Source organism: Pelobates fuscus, chromosome 2, assembly GCF_036172605.1.
Source record: "Pelobates fuscus isolate aPelFus1 chromosome 2, aPelFus1.pri, whole genome shotgun sequence".
Lineage (NCBI taxonomy): Eukaryota > Metazoa > Chordata > Amphibia > Anura > Pelobatidae > Pelobates > Pelobates fuscus.
In genome coordinates this window covers 209,612,165-209,628,419 of record NC_086318.1, presented here as the reverse complement: position 1 = coordinate 209,628,419, position 16,255 = coordinate 209,612,165, and the positions used below count along the sequence as shown (strand labels likewise).

General features: G+C 37.3%; 1 protein-coding gene across 1 annotated transcript in view; it reads right to left on the bottom strand.

Annotated features, from left to right (window-relative positions):
* CRIM1 (cysteine rich transmembrane BMP regulator 1) overlaps window positions 1-16,255 on the bottom strand; it is a 650,317-nt gene that overhangs the window by 220,148 nt on the left and 413,914 nt on the right. The window contains exon 6 of the mRNA XM_063443119.1: window positions 10,596-10,778. Within this exon, the coding sequence (XP_063299189.1) occupies window positions 10,596-10,778 (183 nt within the window). The remainder of the gene's footprint in view (window positions 1-10,595; window positions 10,779-16,255) is intronic.

Genomic DNA, 16,255 nt, shown 5'->3' with positions numbered 1-16,255 from the left:
TTTAATATATGACACAAATCTACTTAACATATATTGGGTGTATGGCTAATATTAGTTCCTGGGCGCCTTACAAGGTGTGAAGAACCCATACTCCCATGCAAAACTACAAACATAATAATAGTCGTCAGTAAGCTTTTGAAAGAAAAAACAGAACGTAACCAGAACGTAACAGATGTCAGCCCTTTATGCTGAAATTGCCAGATTGGAAAATTAACATAGGGCGTCCGGGTCCCCAGAGTCACTCAAAGTTCTCCGGGGACAACTAGCAGATGTGCTAAATATAGCTTACAGGTATTCTGCTCTGCTCTGCTCTGCTTCTCGCACAGTCTCTATGAACACAGAAATAAATGAGGATGCCAATTGGCTAGGCTCCTTCAACAATGGCTCACTATATATCACAGAGGTGAAAGAGAAGGCTATCTACCCCTAGATATTGCAATGGCCTTTCAGGAGAATCAGGGCCTGTACAACCTTCATTCAAGCTTACATACTGCCGGAACACATCCACTACTGGAATGCATCCAACAATACCTCACCACAGTGGGTCTTTTGACTTTGTTGGAAGAAAGTTTACTCTGGAGAGTCCACTCCAATTGAAGGAGTTGGGGTTAGCTCTAAACACCCAAAACAGTTTGTGCACCAGTTCTGGATGGAAGACTGAGTAAAGATAATACTTTTCCCACACAAAAGTGCAGTTTACACGAACCTCCAGGAGGAGACTGCTCACAGGATATCAGATACCCCAGTCTCTCCATGCTTGGTTGCACAAATCTGATAAATGTTGGCAATGCTCTCCGCACACGGAGAGCCTGCTACACATGTGGTAAGATTACCAAACTTTCTGAAAGAAGGTAAACAAAGTAATCTCCAAATGTCAGACCCCTTCAACCCCTTCACACCAGTGGCTTTAAGTTTGCATTACACTGCCCAGCTTCTTAATGGATATTGGAGCTCAGTAGCATCCTGCTAGATAAACACTGCAGCAATACCATTAACCCAATGTAGTGGTGCCTCACTGTCACTGTCGCGAGGGGTGCCCATAAGGTTGATCCCCAGATAGTTTAAAACTACTGCTAACATGATGCTTTGTCATTTTAAAGGCATTCTAGAGGCATGCACAGCACCATGGGAGTTGTAGTTCTATGGTATCTGGGGATCTAATGCCCAATAGGTGCCCCTGCTCTAGGCTATGGTTGAGGAGATTTGTAAATTATTATATTGGCCATAACAGAGGCAGAAACTTAGCAGTACACTACTGACTGGTTCTACCGACTAGATTATTTGTCATCACCTATGGCGCAGGCCCTTCTTTCCTAGACAGGGGAGGCCCCAGACAGCAGAGTCATGTTCAAACTGTATAGTTAACTGGGATGGGCCTCCTTTCTCTCTATATATATATCTATCTATCTATATATATATATATATATATATATATATATATATATATTTATATATATATATATATATATATATCCCCCGATTAAACTTTTTTGCCAAAATTGAATCTAAGCTAAATACATATGAGGTTTTATTTTATCCTGAAACAAAGTCATTCGAGTGCTATCATTATTGCCTAAACGTATTATTTGTGGACAAGCACCAGACTTTAAGGATTTGTATACCCTGGAGTGCAGGCTCACAGCACAAGTCTATATATACTTGTCTTTATTGACTACAACTAACATGGATCGAGGATGGCAAGGAAGAGAATGGCATGCAGTGTGAAGTAAAATCGTTCATACTTTGTAGTTTAACATATTTTCCATATCAGTATTCTCCGTAAAGTACTAATAAGATAGGCTACATTTCACTGAAGGTGTGTTTTGAATGTCTTGTTTTCTTCCTATTAACTTTAATAATTAAGATATAAAGCAATATCTTGTTTTCAGAGCGGATTGTTAAATGGGAAAACATGAATGTCTCCATATGATTGCATATCAGTAAGAAGTCCTTGGAGATATAGTCAGGAAACAGCTGGTTTCTGAAAAATGGCAAAAGAATGTTGCTGATAATCACTATGTGCCCAATATCTGAATATGTTAAAGGTAGGTAAACAATATAGAATCTCTTTAGTAACAATTGGTGCATAGCACTGACTTAAAGGACCAACACATTAAAATGAACAACTATTTGAGTTTTTCTTTTTTTCATTTATAAATAAGTGAAAAAAATTAAATGCAAAAAGACCATGCCATGATGCAACGTGTTTAGATTAGACTTTAAAAAGCATTAAGATAAGTTTCCAGACTTAGTTCTGTTCTATCTTCTTCTTGGACTGATATACTTATAGTTCTGTTCCAGTCTCTGGCTGTTGGGTAATGGAGTGTAGCCAAGCAACACCTGAAGGCCATGGACAACGGCCACTTTTTAATTTATTGCATTTGGTAATATTTTAAACATTTTCACAATAAATGACCAATGCATGTATAAAATCTCATTATTGGAAACTGGCCTAGGTTGCCAGGAAGTCATGTTTATATTACGAATGTGTGAACAAAGCAATATCACGCAGGACTTGGCAACAGGACAGGTAAACAAATAGCCAGCAGTTATATGCAACTGAGGAGAAAGCAATGTTCTAGATGAGTGAAGAACAATCCATCACACTTACGACAAGCACAATCTCTTATGAATGAAACTGCACTCTACCTTTAAATGTGCAAGAAATATTTGGTTTTCTGCTAGTAATTTTTTTTTTTTTACATTTTTGGATGATCTTAAAATACATCAAACAAGACAATGTGTATTAAAGGTAAGATAGAAAAATTGCAGGAAGCTGGTTCTTAGAATCGTCTTGTCATCAGTCGTTAACAACAGGCAAAATGCTGGATGGTAACTGAAAGCATGAATCTTATTCTGCAATACAAGGCATATTTCAAATCCTACCATGGTCGGTCTGCTATTCTAGCTAATATGTTACCAGTTAAGTTAGATATAACAGTGATTGCACAATAAAGTTAACGTATTGCTTGGTACAATTTGACATGGTTTTATTTATTTATTTTTATAAATGCATGGAGGGCAATGCTCCTTTCATGTAAGTAGTAAAATATAATTGGAGTAACGTGTGTGTGTGAAGTCATCCCAGAAATATAGATTACAGATTGGAAAATCAGGACTAGGGAGGCTAGGGTCAGAGTTTGCAATTATTATATAATTTGCATTATTGGTGACACAATTCTGCATCACCGGTTAAGTACTGCAGATGGAAAACATGTGTCATTCTGACACATAAATGAGCTGAGTTGACATACAGCCCGACGAAGCGGAGAACCAAGTCTTCACATGAGCAGCATGCTCATGAGGAAATCTTGTATTGATGAAAACGTCCTGAAACAGACTTGCACAGACACGAGATTGTTGTCAAACTAAGTGAGAGCAATTCTTTGCTGACCCAATGGATGAGACTATGCGCCAGATCCAGGTTTGTTGGACAGGCATGGTGTAGCCATGGAAAAATACACCTCTACATAAATTACTCACAACTCTAGCCAAATTTATTTTCTATCAGAGATTGTCACAACTCTCTGCACCTTACAGTACAGAAAAGCAACATCAAATAGAATGGTAAAAAATGGTAGACGACAATCTACAAAGTTGTTAAGCAGTTTGCAGAAATGCAGCTACAATAATGCATTGGTCAAAACATGAAGATATGAAACTTTATTTACTGTCAGGATTCCCCCACATTGTTTGGGAATTCCTCCACATGTGATTCCAGCCAGATCGACATTTAGCTTGTGATGTCATCCCTTCCTGAGTTAAAGGGAAGCTGCACCTGTTCTCAGGTGCTCAGTGAATTTTTCTCTGTCAACTCCTGTGATTGATGTGCTCACGCTTCTTACTACATGGTTGCCATTCCCCTGCTCATTTCAATTACTGTTTACTGAACCTCTGGCTTTTTTCCTGGCTATGCTCCGTTCTACTCTAACACTCAAGAAACAGACTTAACTTTGGATTCCTGCATCTCTTCAGTTACTTCAAGGAACCATAAATCGATCTACATTGGAAGGACTTCAACTCCCATCATTCATTAAGGAAATATAAGTTTTTCTATGATTGTATTTACTAACTGGTTCTAGCCACAAGGGTTATCAAAAGTCTGCCTCTGAGATTCTACTTGCTATATCTATTTGAAATATAATTTGCCAAATCCTTAATGATATTACTTATTGCTATTGGAGCCTACTAACTACAATCACTTCACATACCAGGCTAATTCAGTACCAACTTATTTCCTATACAAAGTTAATTTCCTTTATTTAAATAAATATTTTTTTTAAAGTGACAATTTCAAATTTATTATTTTATCCGCAGTTGTGTTCCAAATAAATTTTCTCCCGAGAGCATTACATTTACATACAGAAGGCTGCTGCAGGGTCTAGCAAGCCATTAACAAAGCAGAAGATAAATTATAAATTAAACAGAATTTGCAATAAAGGGAGTGTAAACTTCAGATGACGTTTTACAGGAAGAATTTATTAAGACTGTGTAAGTCACATGCATGGAGGAGTGATAAGGGCTGCATAAACAAAGTGATTTAACTCCTAAATGGCAGAGAATTGAGCAGTGAGACTGCAGGGACATAATCTATACACCAACACTGCTTCATTACCTAAAGTTGTTTTGATGACTATAGTGTCCCTTTAATGAGATATATATGATCAGTGTCTGGTTTCAAAGACTTCTTTGCTGGTGTATTAGTTGGATCACAAAGTATGTTACTGCTTGAAAGTACGTTCATAATTTACATGTTAAACCACTTGTTGTATATACACCATCTATTTTACAAATTCGTATGCCCCCAGCTGAGAAAAAAATAATCAAATATTTTCTATGAATTTAATGTAATTTGTATCTGATTTAAATAGCTGTGTGTTGGTAATCTTCGAGGTTTCGAAAATGTATATTTTAATATTTAGAAAATATGATGCCGCAATTGTATCAAGGCAAAATCGAAAGCCATTCTGATGCAAAATGGTAAATAAGGAGCAATCTTCAATACATTTAGTATGGGTAGTGTATCACAGTATTTTTAAGGACTCTGTGATGTCAAACTCCATCCATCTATAAACTTCCTCCTCAACAACTATCTTGTAGTATATTTTCTGCATATTTGCAATACCCTATCTTTTCAGAAAAATTGAGATATCCATCATTTTACTGTATTTTTAGCATACATAGTATATTAATATTTTTCAAGTGATAAGCGTTTGATGCACCTGGCAACAGGACTGCAGATATAAATTCATAAGGGAATTTATTCTTGTATATTTGGAAAGTGTGTGCGAATGGTAAGCTGGCATTATATTCTGGCACATAGTTCCGCAAGAACTATAATTGTGAGGAAAATCTTTTCCTTTGAGAATTGCCAACTAATTTTAAACAAACTATTCCTGGTTGACAGAATGCAATTCATGTCTGGTAACATTCTGCAGGACAGATGTTACATGGTACATAAAAATTTTAATAGATATTGTAAGTCTTTTCAATACACAGAAGTACTTCAATCTGCTTAAACTCTGACGTACAGGCACAATTATTTGCTACTGTGTATTTTTTAAATGGCTATATGTATTGTAAAAACATTAGCTGCTGAAAATAGTGAAATGGCTTGTTCATGTTTACTAAGAATAAATCACACGAAGAATCAGTTGTAAAAATAAATAAATATATATTAGGATTGAATTTCAATTAGTGAGTATTCCATTGTACACGTAAATATTTAAATAAAAAAATTGTACCAAGATTTGGCACAACCTGAACTTATTTGGTACATATGTTAAAACTAACATGAACATACTATAAATTGGATATTTGTAGAGAAACAGAAACTACTGTAGTTTTAAAGGGACACTATAGTCACTAGAACAACTACAGCTTATTGAATTTGTTCTGGTGAGTATAATCATTTACTACAGGCTTTTTGCTGTAAACACTGTCTTTTCAAAGAAAATGCAGTGTTTACATTACAGTGATAACTTCACTGACCACTCCTTAGATGGCTGCTAGAGCTGCTTCCTATCTCAGTCTTGCCTAGTGTGCAGCACAACATATCAGTATCTCCTCCCTCTGCATGCAGACATGGAACTTTCCTCATACAGCTGCATTGATTCAATTCATCTCTATGCGGAGATGCTGATTGGCCAGGGTTCTGTTTGACTTGTGCTGGCTCTGCCCCTGATCTGCCTCCTTGACAGTCTCAGCCAATCCTATGGGGAAGAACTGTGATTGGCTCAGACCACCACTTCTGATGATGGCAATAGGCAGTTTCACAGGCAAACAGGGGCAGAGGTAGCAGGGGGGGGTGGGGGGCGCCTGAGTTTTGTCCTGCCTAGGGCAGCACAAAGCCAGGATACACCACTGACCACAAGTGTGACAGTAGTCACCGTTACTGGGTGCATGAGACAGCCACTTCATGTAGATCTTAGGATGACTAATGTTTTAGTCACCCTGTGTCCATTATGCATGTAGAATGTGCATTATTGTTATTTGTTAAATTTGTGTTTGCTTGCTGTCCTGCTGATGCTCTGTACAAGGTGGATTTGGCTTTATAACTGGTCAAGCATTACCTGTTGGTGCAAAGATCTTGCAACGGATATGTACAGCACTGCCTATTGGTTGCAACTGTTATGTGCACTATCTGAATAGCAAGACTTGGTTATTTGCATATTCAGGTAGATTTGCATATTATGGTTTCTGCAGGAAGGTGACTTTTCTTGTTAGTCATTTTCCTCCCCACCTCTTTACAAATATTGTATTGTGCTATTATGAGTGCCTGTATGATTGCCCTTATGATTTGGTTTTATATATTGGATATTGTCACCATAATAGGGTCCAGTCCTGAGTGAAAATAAAATATTGTGTGTTAGTTCCATTGGGAACTGTGTGTAATGTCTGGTTTGTTTAAGGATTCCAGTAGCAGAGTTTTTGGACCTGTTGGCTGGCTGCACTGGTCCCGGGATGAGTTAAGAAAGAGCTAGGCCTGAGAGCCACAAGTGCCTTTGTAAAGGAACTAGTTGGAGACAGTATAGGCAGATGTGTCAATACCGGCATAGCACAGGAACAGATTAGGCAATATCAGAGGAGAAGATACCTTTAAGGAGAGAGCTGCAGCCTGGTCCGGTGGAAGAGGTCCTAAAGACCCAATTTAAGTTTCAATGACTGTCTGAAGTGCTCTAGAATCTCTGGTAGCAGACAGGAAGCTGGCCTGCTAGAGGTACTCAGTCGGAGTACGTGAATTCTGTCACAATGGGCACGCGTTTTCAACAACAATAGTACCACTATTTGCTTGTTCTCTTCTTCTGACATTGCCATGTTTCTACAGTCGATTCTTTTTTCTATTTGTTTCTGGTTAGAATGTTACAAAACATCCTTACTTAATACATACAGCTTATTTTTCATAATAAAGCATACCAGCCTTTGTGTTTTCATAACTCTGACCTCTGATATTCCACTCCATTCCTTTGATTTTCTTTTTTTACCTGCTACCTCAGTTCTCTAAAATGTTATTTATGGTATTTTCTCAAGAACTGCAATCTTATTGACATCATAGAGCATCATTATTCTGTCAGTATTCTGTATTTTTATGTGCAACTTTGTCTCTTTATTCTTGATATTGTGTAAATGCTGAACTTTTTGTGCACGCAATTTTTTTTTTTACTCCAAATTAGATATAATGTGTAAGATATATACGGTAATAAAAAAAAATAAAAGATAAAAAAGCACATACTAACTAGAGTACAGCACCACACCTTGCATTGACACAACCTTACAAATAAATATAAGCAATATAACTGACACGGACAGTATCTATGCTATATTCACGGAGGCTGTATATCTATACCAATGGTTATTTTACATTTCAGAATCATTTATTATACTTATACAGAAATATAGTAACAGAATAGCTTTCTAAAGTTATCTATGGGATTTTAGACTGTATTGCACTGCACAGCTTATTGTCTTTATAGTGATAGTATATTGTACTCTATACTAATTTGTGTTGTTTGAACTGAAGATACATGTGGCAGTAATATTAAATGTTTAAATATATTTTATTGCAAAATTGTTGGCCTTAGCAGCATAATGCTGTAGTGGTGATGGTGCCAGGAGTCCCTTGGCACCATTCCACTTCATCTCCCAAGGCACCTGTGGTCCATTTTTCTTTTCACAAATGTCCTTAAAGTGAACATTCCCTTTCAGTTTTACCAATAGGAATGTTATCCAGTTTTGGTAGAACTCACTGCCTGAACAGCCGATACTCTCGGCCAATTAATTCTGTCAAAAGATTGATTGAATTTAATTTTCTTATTTGAAAGTAGCTTTAGTGATATATGTGAAGAGGGGGGGTGTACCTGACAGACCCAGGTTACTATCAACATGCTGTAGGGGTTATGATGCTTAAAGTGACCCTTTAACTATCACATACAGGAGATGCAGAGTTTATTTTGCAGTAACCTTTTGTGTGTTGTTATGAAGCTATGCTTTGAGAAAATCATAATATTGAAATATGGTGTAAGGCACATTTTACACTACTAACCTAGGAGTAGTGATGAGCAAAGACTTTGTGACATTTGCCAAAATCTCTGAATCCTGACAAAACCATATTTGATGAAAATGTAAAGACTTTAATTTGTGCTGGTTACTTGCCTGCACTACCACATCTTCTGGTGCTCATTTGCTCTGCCAAGTAGATAATGATTAACAGACTTGAAAGCATGTTTTACATTTGTTTTTAATGATAACCGTATCTGTAGTCTTGTTTATATTTTCTATGATTCAATTCTTCCAACCCAGCAATAGTGTATTTTTGTAAGCTGAATAGAATTGATAAAGATTTTTTTTTCCAAGGTCTAAAATTCATCAATAGAGAAATGCTGTTCTTTAGCTGTGTGTAGGAAGAGCAATCTCCATCCCTGGTGTAATGACCCTACACAAGGCTGTTGCTTTTCTGTTTTAATGCATGAATGGTTCAGTAAACTGCACCAGGTTTGTCAGATGTTGGAAGCAGATGTTTCAGACAGATGTGCATCATCTCCGGCTTTAAAAAAAAGAAGAGTTCATCTATGCAATCAGACAGATATGAACACTGAAGACAGGTATTCCAGGTGAATGAGTAATGGAGACAATTCCATGTCCCTCGTGTCATGGACCAAGGAGGCCATTTGCCTGATTGTCCTGTGCATTGTTGCCAACAGGAAAAATAACCCATTAATGACTAGGTTTTTTAGTGTGCCTAGCCATAGTGGACAAGGCATATACTCAAGCTGTAGATCTTGCCGTTGAGAAGACCAGGTGCAATTTACATAACCTTATAGCAGTTGGTTCATGTAGGTTAATTTGTTTGTCAACATTGGTATTGTGTATGTGGTAAGAGTATAGTTGATAGGGTTTACTTCAACATCAGAATCATTTTACCCCTTAAGGACACATGACATGTGTGACATGTCATGATTCCCTTTTATTCCAGAAGTTTGGTCCTTAAGGGGTTAAATGAAAGGAATATTTACTTACATGACCTCCTCTACTTCCATGCTGGATGGATGGACAGATGGAAGGACACTAATATTTTCTTCTATTTTGATGTCACAGTGGTAACATCTAGCTAAAAGAAAATGATGTACACAATTGGTTGCAATTTTGCTTTCTTAAAGGTACACTGAAGTGTTAGGAATATTAACCTGTATTGCTAAAGCTCTAGAGTCCTTGTCCCTGCTAAAAATGCAGAAAATAAAGGTTTTAAATACCTTTTTCCAGCATCGAGGCTTCCTTTGCACTGCTTATCTCTCTGCCTCCCACGATGTCACAGAGGAGGCATGGCCTCATCCACCATGGTCTAATCCAATGTTCCTGATAGGGACCATTGATGTGCATGCGCAGTAAGTGCCTCACAAGATTTCAAACTGTAATGTTTTACATTTCAGGGTTAAAAGGACAGGACCACTGCAACCAGATCACTTAATTGAGATGAAGTGGTCTGCGTGATTTTAGTGGTCCTTTAATACGGATAATATATTGGGTATCAAGCAATATTATCACAAATGTTCTTGTCTGTCTCCAGTATCAGAATGAGAAAATTCAATTCCTCATTAGCAGTATAAAATCAGGACAATAAGAGTACTCTTTGCAAGCTCATTACGAGCAATATGCAATACTGTGAGCACGGGACTACAACACGATTTGGCCACAATATAATGCTGTAGTGCTTACTAGGTCACATGAACCTGTAGTGAATACCCATAGCATTTACATTTGTATTTATGATGAGGAAGCAAAGTTCAGAATTATGATGTCAGAGGCAAATGTGGTGGGTTTAGGGTGTTATGGAATCTCCAGTTTTTTTGCTAAACCACTTGAAAAGAGTTTGACCAAAAAGTTGGACTGCACCCAAGGCCTCCCTTCATTAACCCCTTAAGGACACATGACATGTGTGACATGTCGTGATTCCCTTTTATTCCAGAAGTTTGGTCCTTAAGGGGTTAAAAGAACTTGAAAACGTTGTAATGGTACTTGGTGTGTCAGTTTCAATTCCTTTTGGAACCATACTTTGGAATAACAAATATATTTTGTTCAATACTAGCCAATAAAATTACCTTCACAAACAGGACAGCATTCTCCTTCTGGCACATAGTAGCGGTCACAGTGCAGCTCTCCGCACTGCGCAGAGAAACAGATGGAGACACCGCCTTGACATCGACAAAATCGGCATGCATCCATACGGAACATGTCCCCATCGAAGTACTCCACGTTGTTAAAAATACATGCAGGTTTGGTTTCTAAAACAAGAGGAAGAAAAAAAAAAGTGTTTTTTTTTTTTTCCATTTTAACACTAATGAATAACTGCTGAGATATTCACAATTACTTTGGGATTTAATGCCACAGGTCAACAGCAGTACGTATAACTGGGAATAATTATGTTACAACAGGTCATGTTAATTAAATGATGGAGCATAATAAGACACTCGGAATTACATTTATTTCCTTGACTGACTTCTTTATATGAATTATGTACTTATTGCATAATTCATAATAGACAACTTTTTTTTTTTCAATATTTTTTCAAAGATACAGAAACATTACATAACAGTGCTATGGAATTTGCAGGTGCCTTATAAATAATAAAATAATAATAATAATAATAATAATATCATCAATTCACCGTTGTAGATTTACACTGTAACACATGAGTAGTAACAAAAGAAGTGGCAGGCAAGAGTGCACACGACAGTGATGGTACAAATAGTGGCTGTTGAAACAGTGCTGAGGTACAATACAAGCATCTCTTACAGGGGGTATTTACAAAAATGAGAATTTACAGTGAATTCAACATTTATTTAAAATTTAAAGCCTGAGTAGTCAAACAGAAAGCTGACAGAGAATTTTTCTAGTTTGATTATTTTGACCTTAAATGTAAAAATCACTCCAATTCACCATTAAATTCTCACTTTGTTGAATAACCCTAATAAAAACATGGCTGCACACATCAGATTGTAAAGCTAAGCTTTGCGTAATGTGAGCAAGACACAAGATTTGCTCACAGACTTTTGTCTAATAAATGCATGTCTTTTTATACATTTTCTTTCTCCTGATACTTAATAAAAGACAACTGTAAACAGCTTTCTATGCTACAGCAGAACTGTATGTCTTGACAGCAATACTTTAGCAAAAAAGATAGCTCAAACAGAGTATGAAGTAATGTTTAAGATTAAACTGAATTGTGATGGAGCTGACCACTGTCAAGCAACATTCAAATCACAATAGCAAATGGGACAATACAGTTACTACAAGGCTCTGCTTAGTGAATAAAGCCACAGGAGACAAAACTTAGAGAACTGATTTTTTTTTTTAAAGTCACACATTTATGCAGATGTCATTCTATATCTAATCCTGAAGACTGCTAATAAACATGTGAAGCTTATTGGTATTTTTCTATTAACCCTGTAAAAAAAACAAAAACAAAAAAAACCACACACACACAGACTCAAAAACAGAAAACAAAGATTTACCTACTTACAATACAAGCAAAGCATTAGCATGCTGAAAAATATATTTTGAAATTCTTCAAATTATGCGATGCAGACTTAAAAATTCAAAACCAAAAACGTATATAGACCAGTTTATGTACCCCAAATGAACTTCGACATCCGTACAAATACTACAGATCATGATGAACATTCATAAGTGTGTAGCTGTATTTCATTTATTCATAATGTGGAGGGACCTTGTTTTTAAAACTATTATATCCACAATACTCAAAAACTCAAGCTTAGAGTATTTCTTTAATAAAAAAAAAAAATATATATATATATATGCGATATATACTTGATATACATTTTTAAATATTTTTTAAGTTATCATCATAACCTTTCTCTTTCTACACATCTCTATATTAAAAAATATAGTTCTGCTCCCAGACCACCCTGTATAGGCACCTAGGTATATGTCATTTGAGTTATTGTCCTATTTACACTTCTGTCCTGAAGCAAGCAGCTCACAAGAGACATGTATTATGCTTGACTAATATATAAATGGGGGCAATTTATCTTACAACGGCAATGCAGCAGTTCAGTTAAAGTTGTGCTGAGATTACAAAAATCTGATTTACCAAGTGTCATAAGGGAACATTCATCAATATCAAAAGGAGAACAAACTAAAAAAAATGACATATTTTAACTTATCTTATTAGTGGTGTAAGAAAGTCTTCTATTCCACTTTCTGCATGCTTGCTAAAAATCAAAGTAGCCAACATGTAACCATGCTTTAAGGTACAATCCCTTTTCTTTCTGCCATTCAGAGACTTTTTTTATTGCATGAGCATCTGAGAAAAAGAATCAGTTTTAGGATGGCATATTCATTATATAGCTGTCGAGGTCAGGAGTTTATGAGAATTCACCCTCATATAGCTGTCTTTAACAACATTCTTGCTGGGAAAGAGTTGCTTACAAGCCTCTGCTTATTAAACTCCGAACTTGCTAATCAATTTTGACAGTTAGTCTTCTTTATTCATCAACTGTCCGTAATAGCTTTCAGTAAATAATAAAATAAAAATAAATACAATGCATTTACATAGAGCAGTGGTTCCCAACCTGTGGTACGTGTACTCTCAGGAGTACAATCCAGTACCCCCAGGGGTACGCAAAAATAATTTGGCAATGGTGAGTCTGCTGGTGCAGCCGAACCATACAGGGTGGGAACCGCAAGGTGAGGGGGTCCCATGCATTTAGGGTCACCCAATAGACATCTCTTGTAGACATCTGTGTATCTGTATGTGTGTCAGTAATTGTATCTGTGTGCCTATGTATCTGCATATGTGTCAATGTGTGTATCTGTAGGTCAGTATTTATGTGTGTGTGGCAAGGTTTGTATCGGTGTGTATGTACATCTGTATGCTTGTCAGTGTATCTGTATTCGTTTGTGTAAAAGGAAAAATCTCAGGCACTCACTGTGATGAATCAAGCAGATTTACCACAACACTTCGACCTGTACCTTGTACCTCAAGATCTTGATAAAGGCCGATTTGTCGGACGAAACATTGATCTTTTCATGCAAATTTTAACACTTTGTTTTCTAAATCAAATGCATTAAGTGCTCTTGTTGTTACTCTGATGTATGTTTTACTCTGGGAAGCACCTCTGTTCTTTTTGACAAGGTTTGGATTTATGAGGGAAGAGTGCCAGAAACTTCAAGATTGTGTGTGTGTGTGTGTGTGTATGTATGTGTATATATATATATATATATATATATATATATATATATACACACACACACACACACACACACTATAGAATATTGCATATTCTATGTTTCTATTGATTATTTATGGATGTCTGGATTGACATAAGTAACCAATGGTATCAATAAATCACAAGGTTTTCTTGTATGAGAACTCTGGAATGTGGATTGGGGGTCTTGCCCTTATATGGCTAGAGTTATTCTCTGACGTGTATTCCTGTAGTTGCAGACCAGACGTGCACAACGGTCAGGAGTAATTCTTGACCATTCCTCTTTACAGAACTGTTTCAGTTCATCAGTATTCTTGGGATGTCTGGTGTGAATCACTTTCTTGTGGTCATGCCACAGCATCTCAATCGGGTTGAGGTCAGGACTCTGACTGGGCCACTTCAGAAGCCCTATTTTCTTCTGTTTAAGCCACTCTGTTGTTGATTTACTTCTATGCTTTGGGTCATTGTCCTGTTGCAACACCCATCTTCTGTTGAGCTTCAGCTGGTAGACAGATGGCCTTAAGTTCTCCTGCAAAATGTCTTGATAAACTTGGGAATTAATTTTTCCTTTGATGATAGCAATCCTCCCAGGCCCTGACGCAGCAAAGCAGCCCCAAACCATGATGCCCCCACCACCATACTTCATAGTTGGGATGAGGTTTTGATGTTGGTGTGCTATGCCTCTTTTTTGCCACACATAGTGTTGTGTGTTTCTTCCAAACAACTCAACTTTGGTTTCATCTGTCCACAGAATATTTTGCCAGTACTGCTGTGGAACATCCAGGTGCTCTTGTGAAAACTGTAAACGTGCAGCAATATTTTGTTTGGACAGCAGTGGCTTCCTCTGTGGTATCCTCCCATGAAATCCATTCTTGTTTAGTGTTTTACGTATTGTAGATTCGCCAACAGGGATGTTAGCATTTTCCAGTGACTTCTGTAAGTCTTTAGCTGACACTCTAGGATTCTTCTTCACCTCATTGAGCAGTCTGCGCTGAGCTCTTGCAGTGATCTTTACAGGACGGCCACTCCTAGTGAGAGTAGCAGCAGTGCTGAACTTTCTCCATTTATAGACAATTTGTTTTACCGTGGACTGATGAACAGCATATCATTCCAAAGGGTTCACATACTTTTTCTTGCAACTGTAGATGTATATTAATTTTGCAAGCCTTTGACCCAAGACTATATATATATAAAAAAGACTGATAGATCAACCAACGAAAAAAGACACAGAGGAAGCAAAAATATTATACACATATACCTGAGCAGAGAAAGAGCAGGGGGAGCCTGGGACAGAGGAGAAGCAAGGGAAATTAGGGCTGAGAAAAAAGGGAGATGGGGCAGAGAAAAAGGAATACATTTTAAATAATTATATTAATAGCAAACATTTTTCTAATATGAGGGTACAATTTATGGAAATGGGTTGAAAAAAGTTGGGAAGAACTGACACAGAGAATGAATATATAATATGTTTCTCACTGCTTCTCTTTTACTGTTTTATTCCTGAATAAGAATGTTTTCTTTCAATGTTCTATCATTTTACATTTGCCTTCAATAGGTTCGCTGTTTGGTTTCTTGCAACAGAATGCATCAGCTCAAATCGGAGGATGTAAGGCTTCCCGCTTGCTGCTTTCTATTGTTGTGTATATTCATGAGCGTCCCACAGAGAACCTTCCCTTTCCAGTACTGTCACTGCACTGTAACATGATCAGGAGGGAGGGACATATCAGAGACATGCCAATCCCCTTACAGTTTCCCACAGTGCTTGAACATGGCAAGCAAGCCAGGCAAGTAACGAAAAATTGCAGATGTAAAAATAAATAAAGAATAACTGTCAGTTTCAAAAGTGGTTCCATCAGCTGGCAGTGGGAAAAATGACAGATGGGTAGGCAAAGCCACAGGGAAACTAACCTGATTATATATATTTATTACTATCTTGGACTCTCCTTCTCTATGAAGTTTAAATGATAAAAACACTGGATCCATGAATGGTGATATTGTTGACACTGTAATTATTTGAGAGGTATACAAACAAATTTTAGCAAAAGAAGGGTTAATAAGCATATTCATTTTAAAATACAACTTCCATACTTCCAAACTATCCCGAATTACCTGGAACAGTCCTGATGTGTTTCTCTGATATCTCAACAGTGTTAAACTAACCAAGGGCATCTCTGCCCATAGAATAAGGATTCAGCAATGCTCTATGCATTGACAGCCCTGCATGCGGCAAGTCAGCAGGGTATGCCAGTCAGCCTGGCATGTGTGCATATCGTACTGACCTTTACACCTACTATGAGGAGGTATGAAATTGGGACAGAGGGAACCCCAAGGGGCTGAGTATCCCATGATGTTATGAGTAGATGTGCCAGAAAAGGGACAGACAGTGTCAGCCTGGCTTGAACCCACTCGGGCTGTTGGCCAGTCCTATCTAGTGAAAAAAACTGAATTAAATTTCTGGACTGTGGGACAGCAATCCAAACCTAGAACTGTCCCACCAATTCTAGGACTTTCAGGAAGGAGCTTTTCTTATG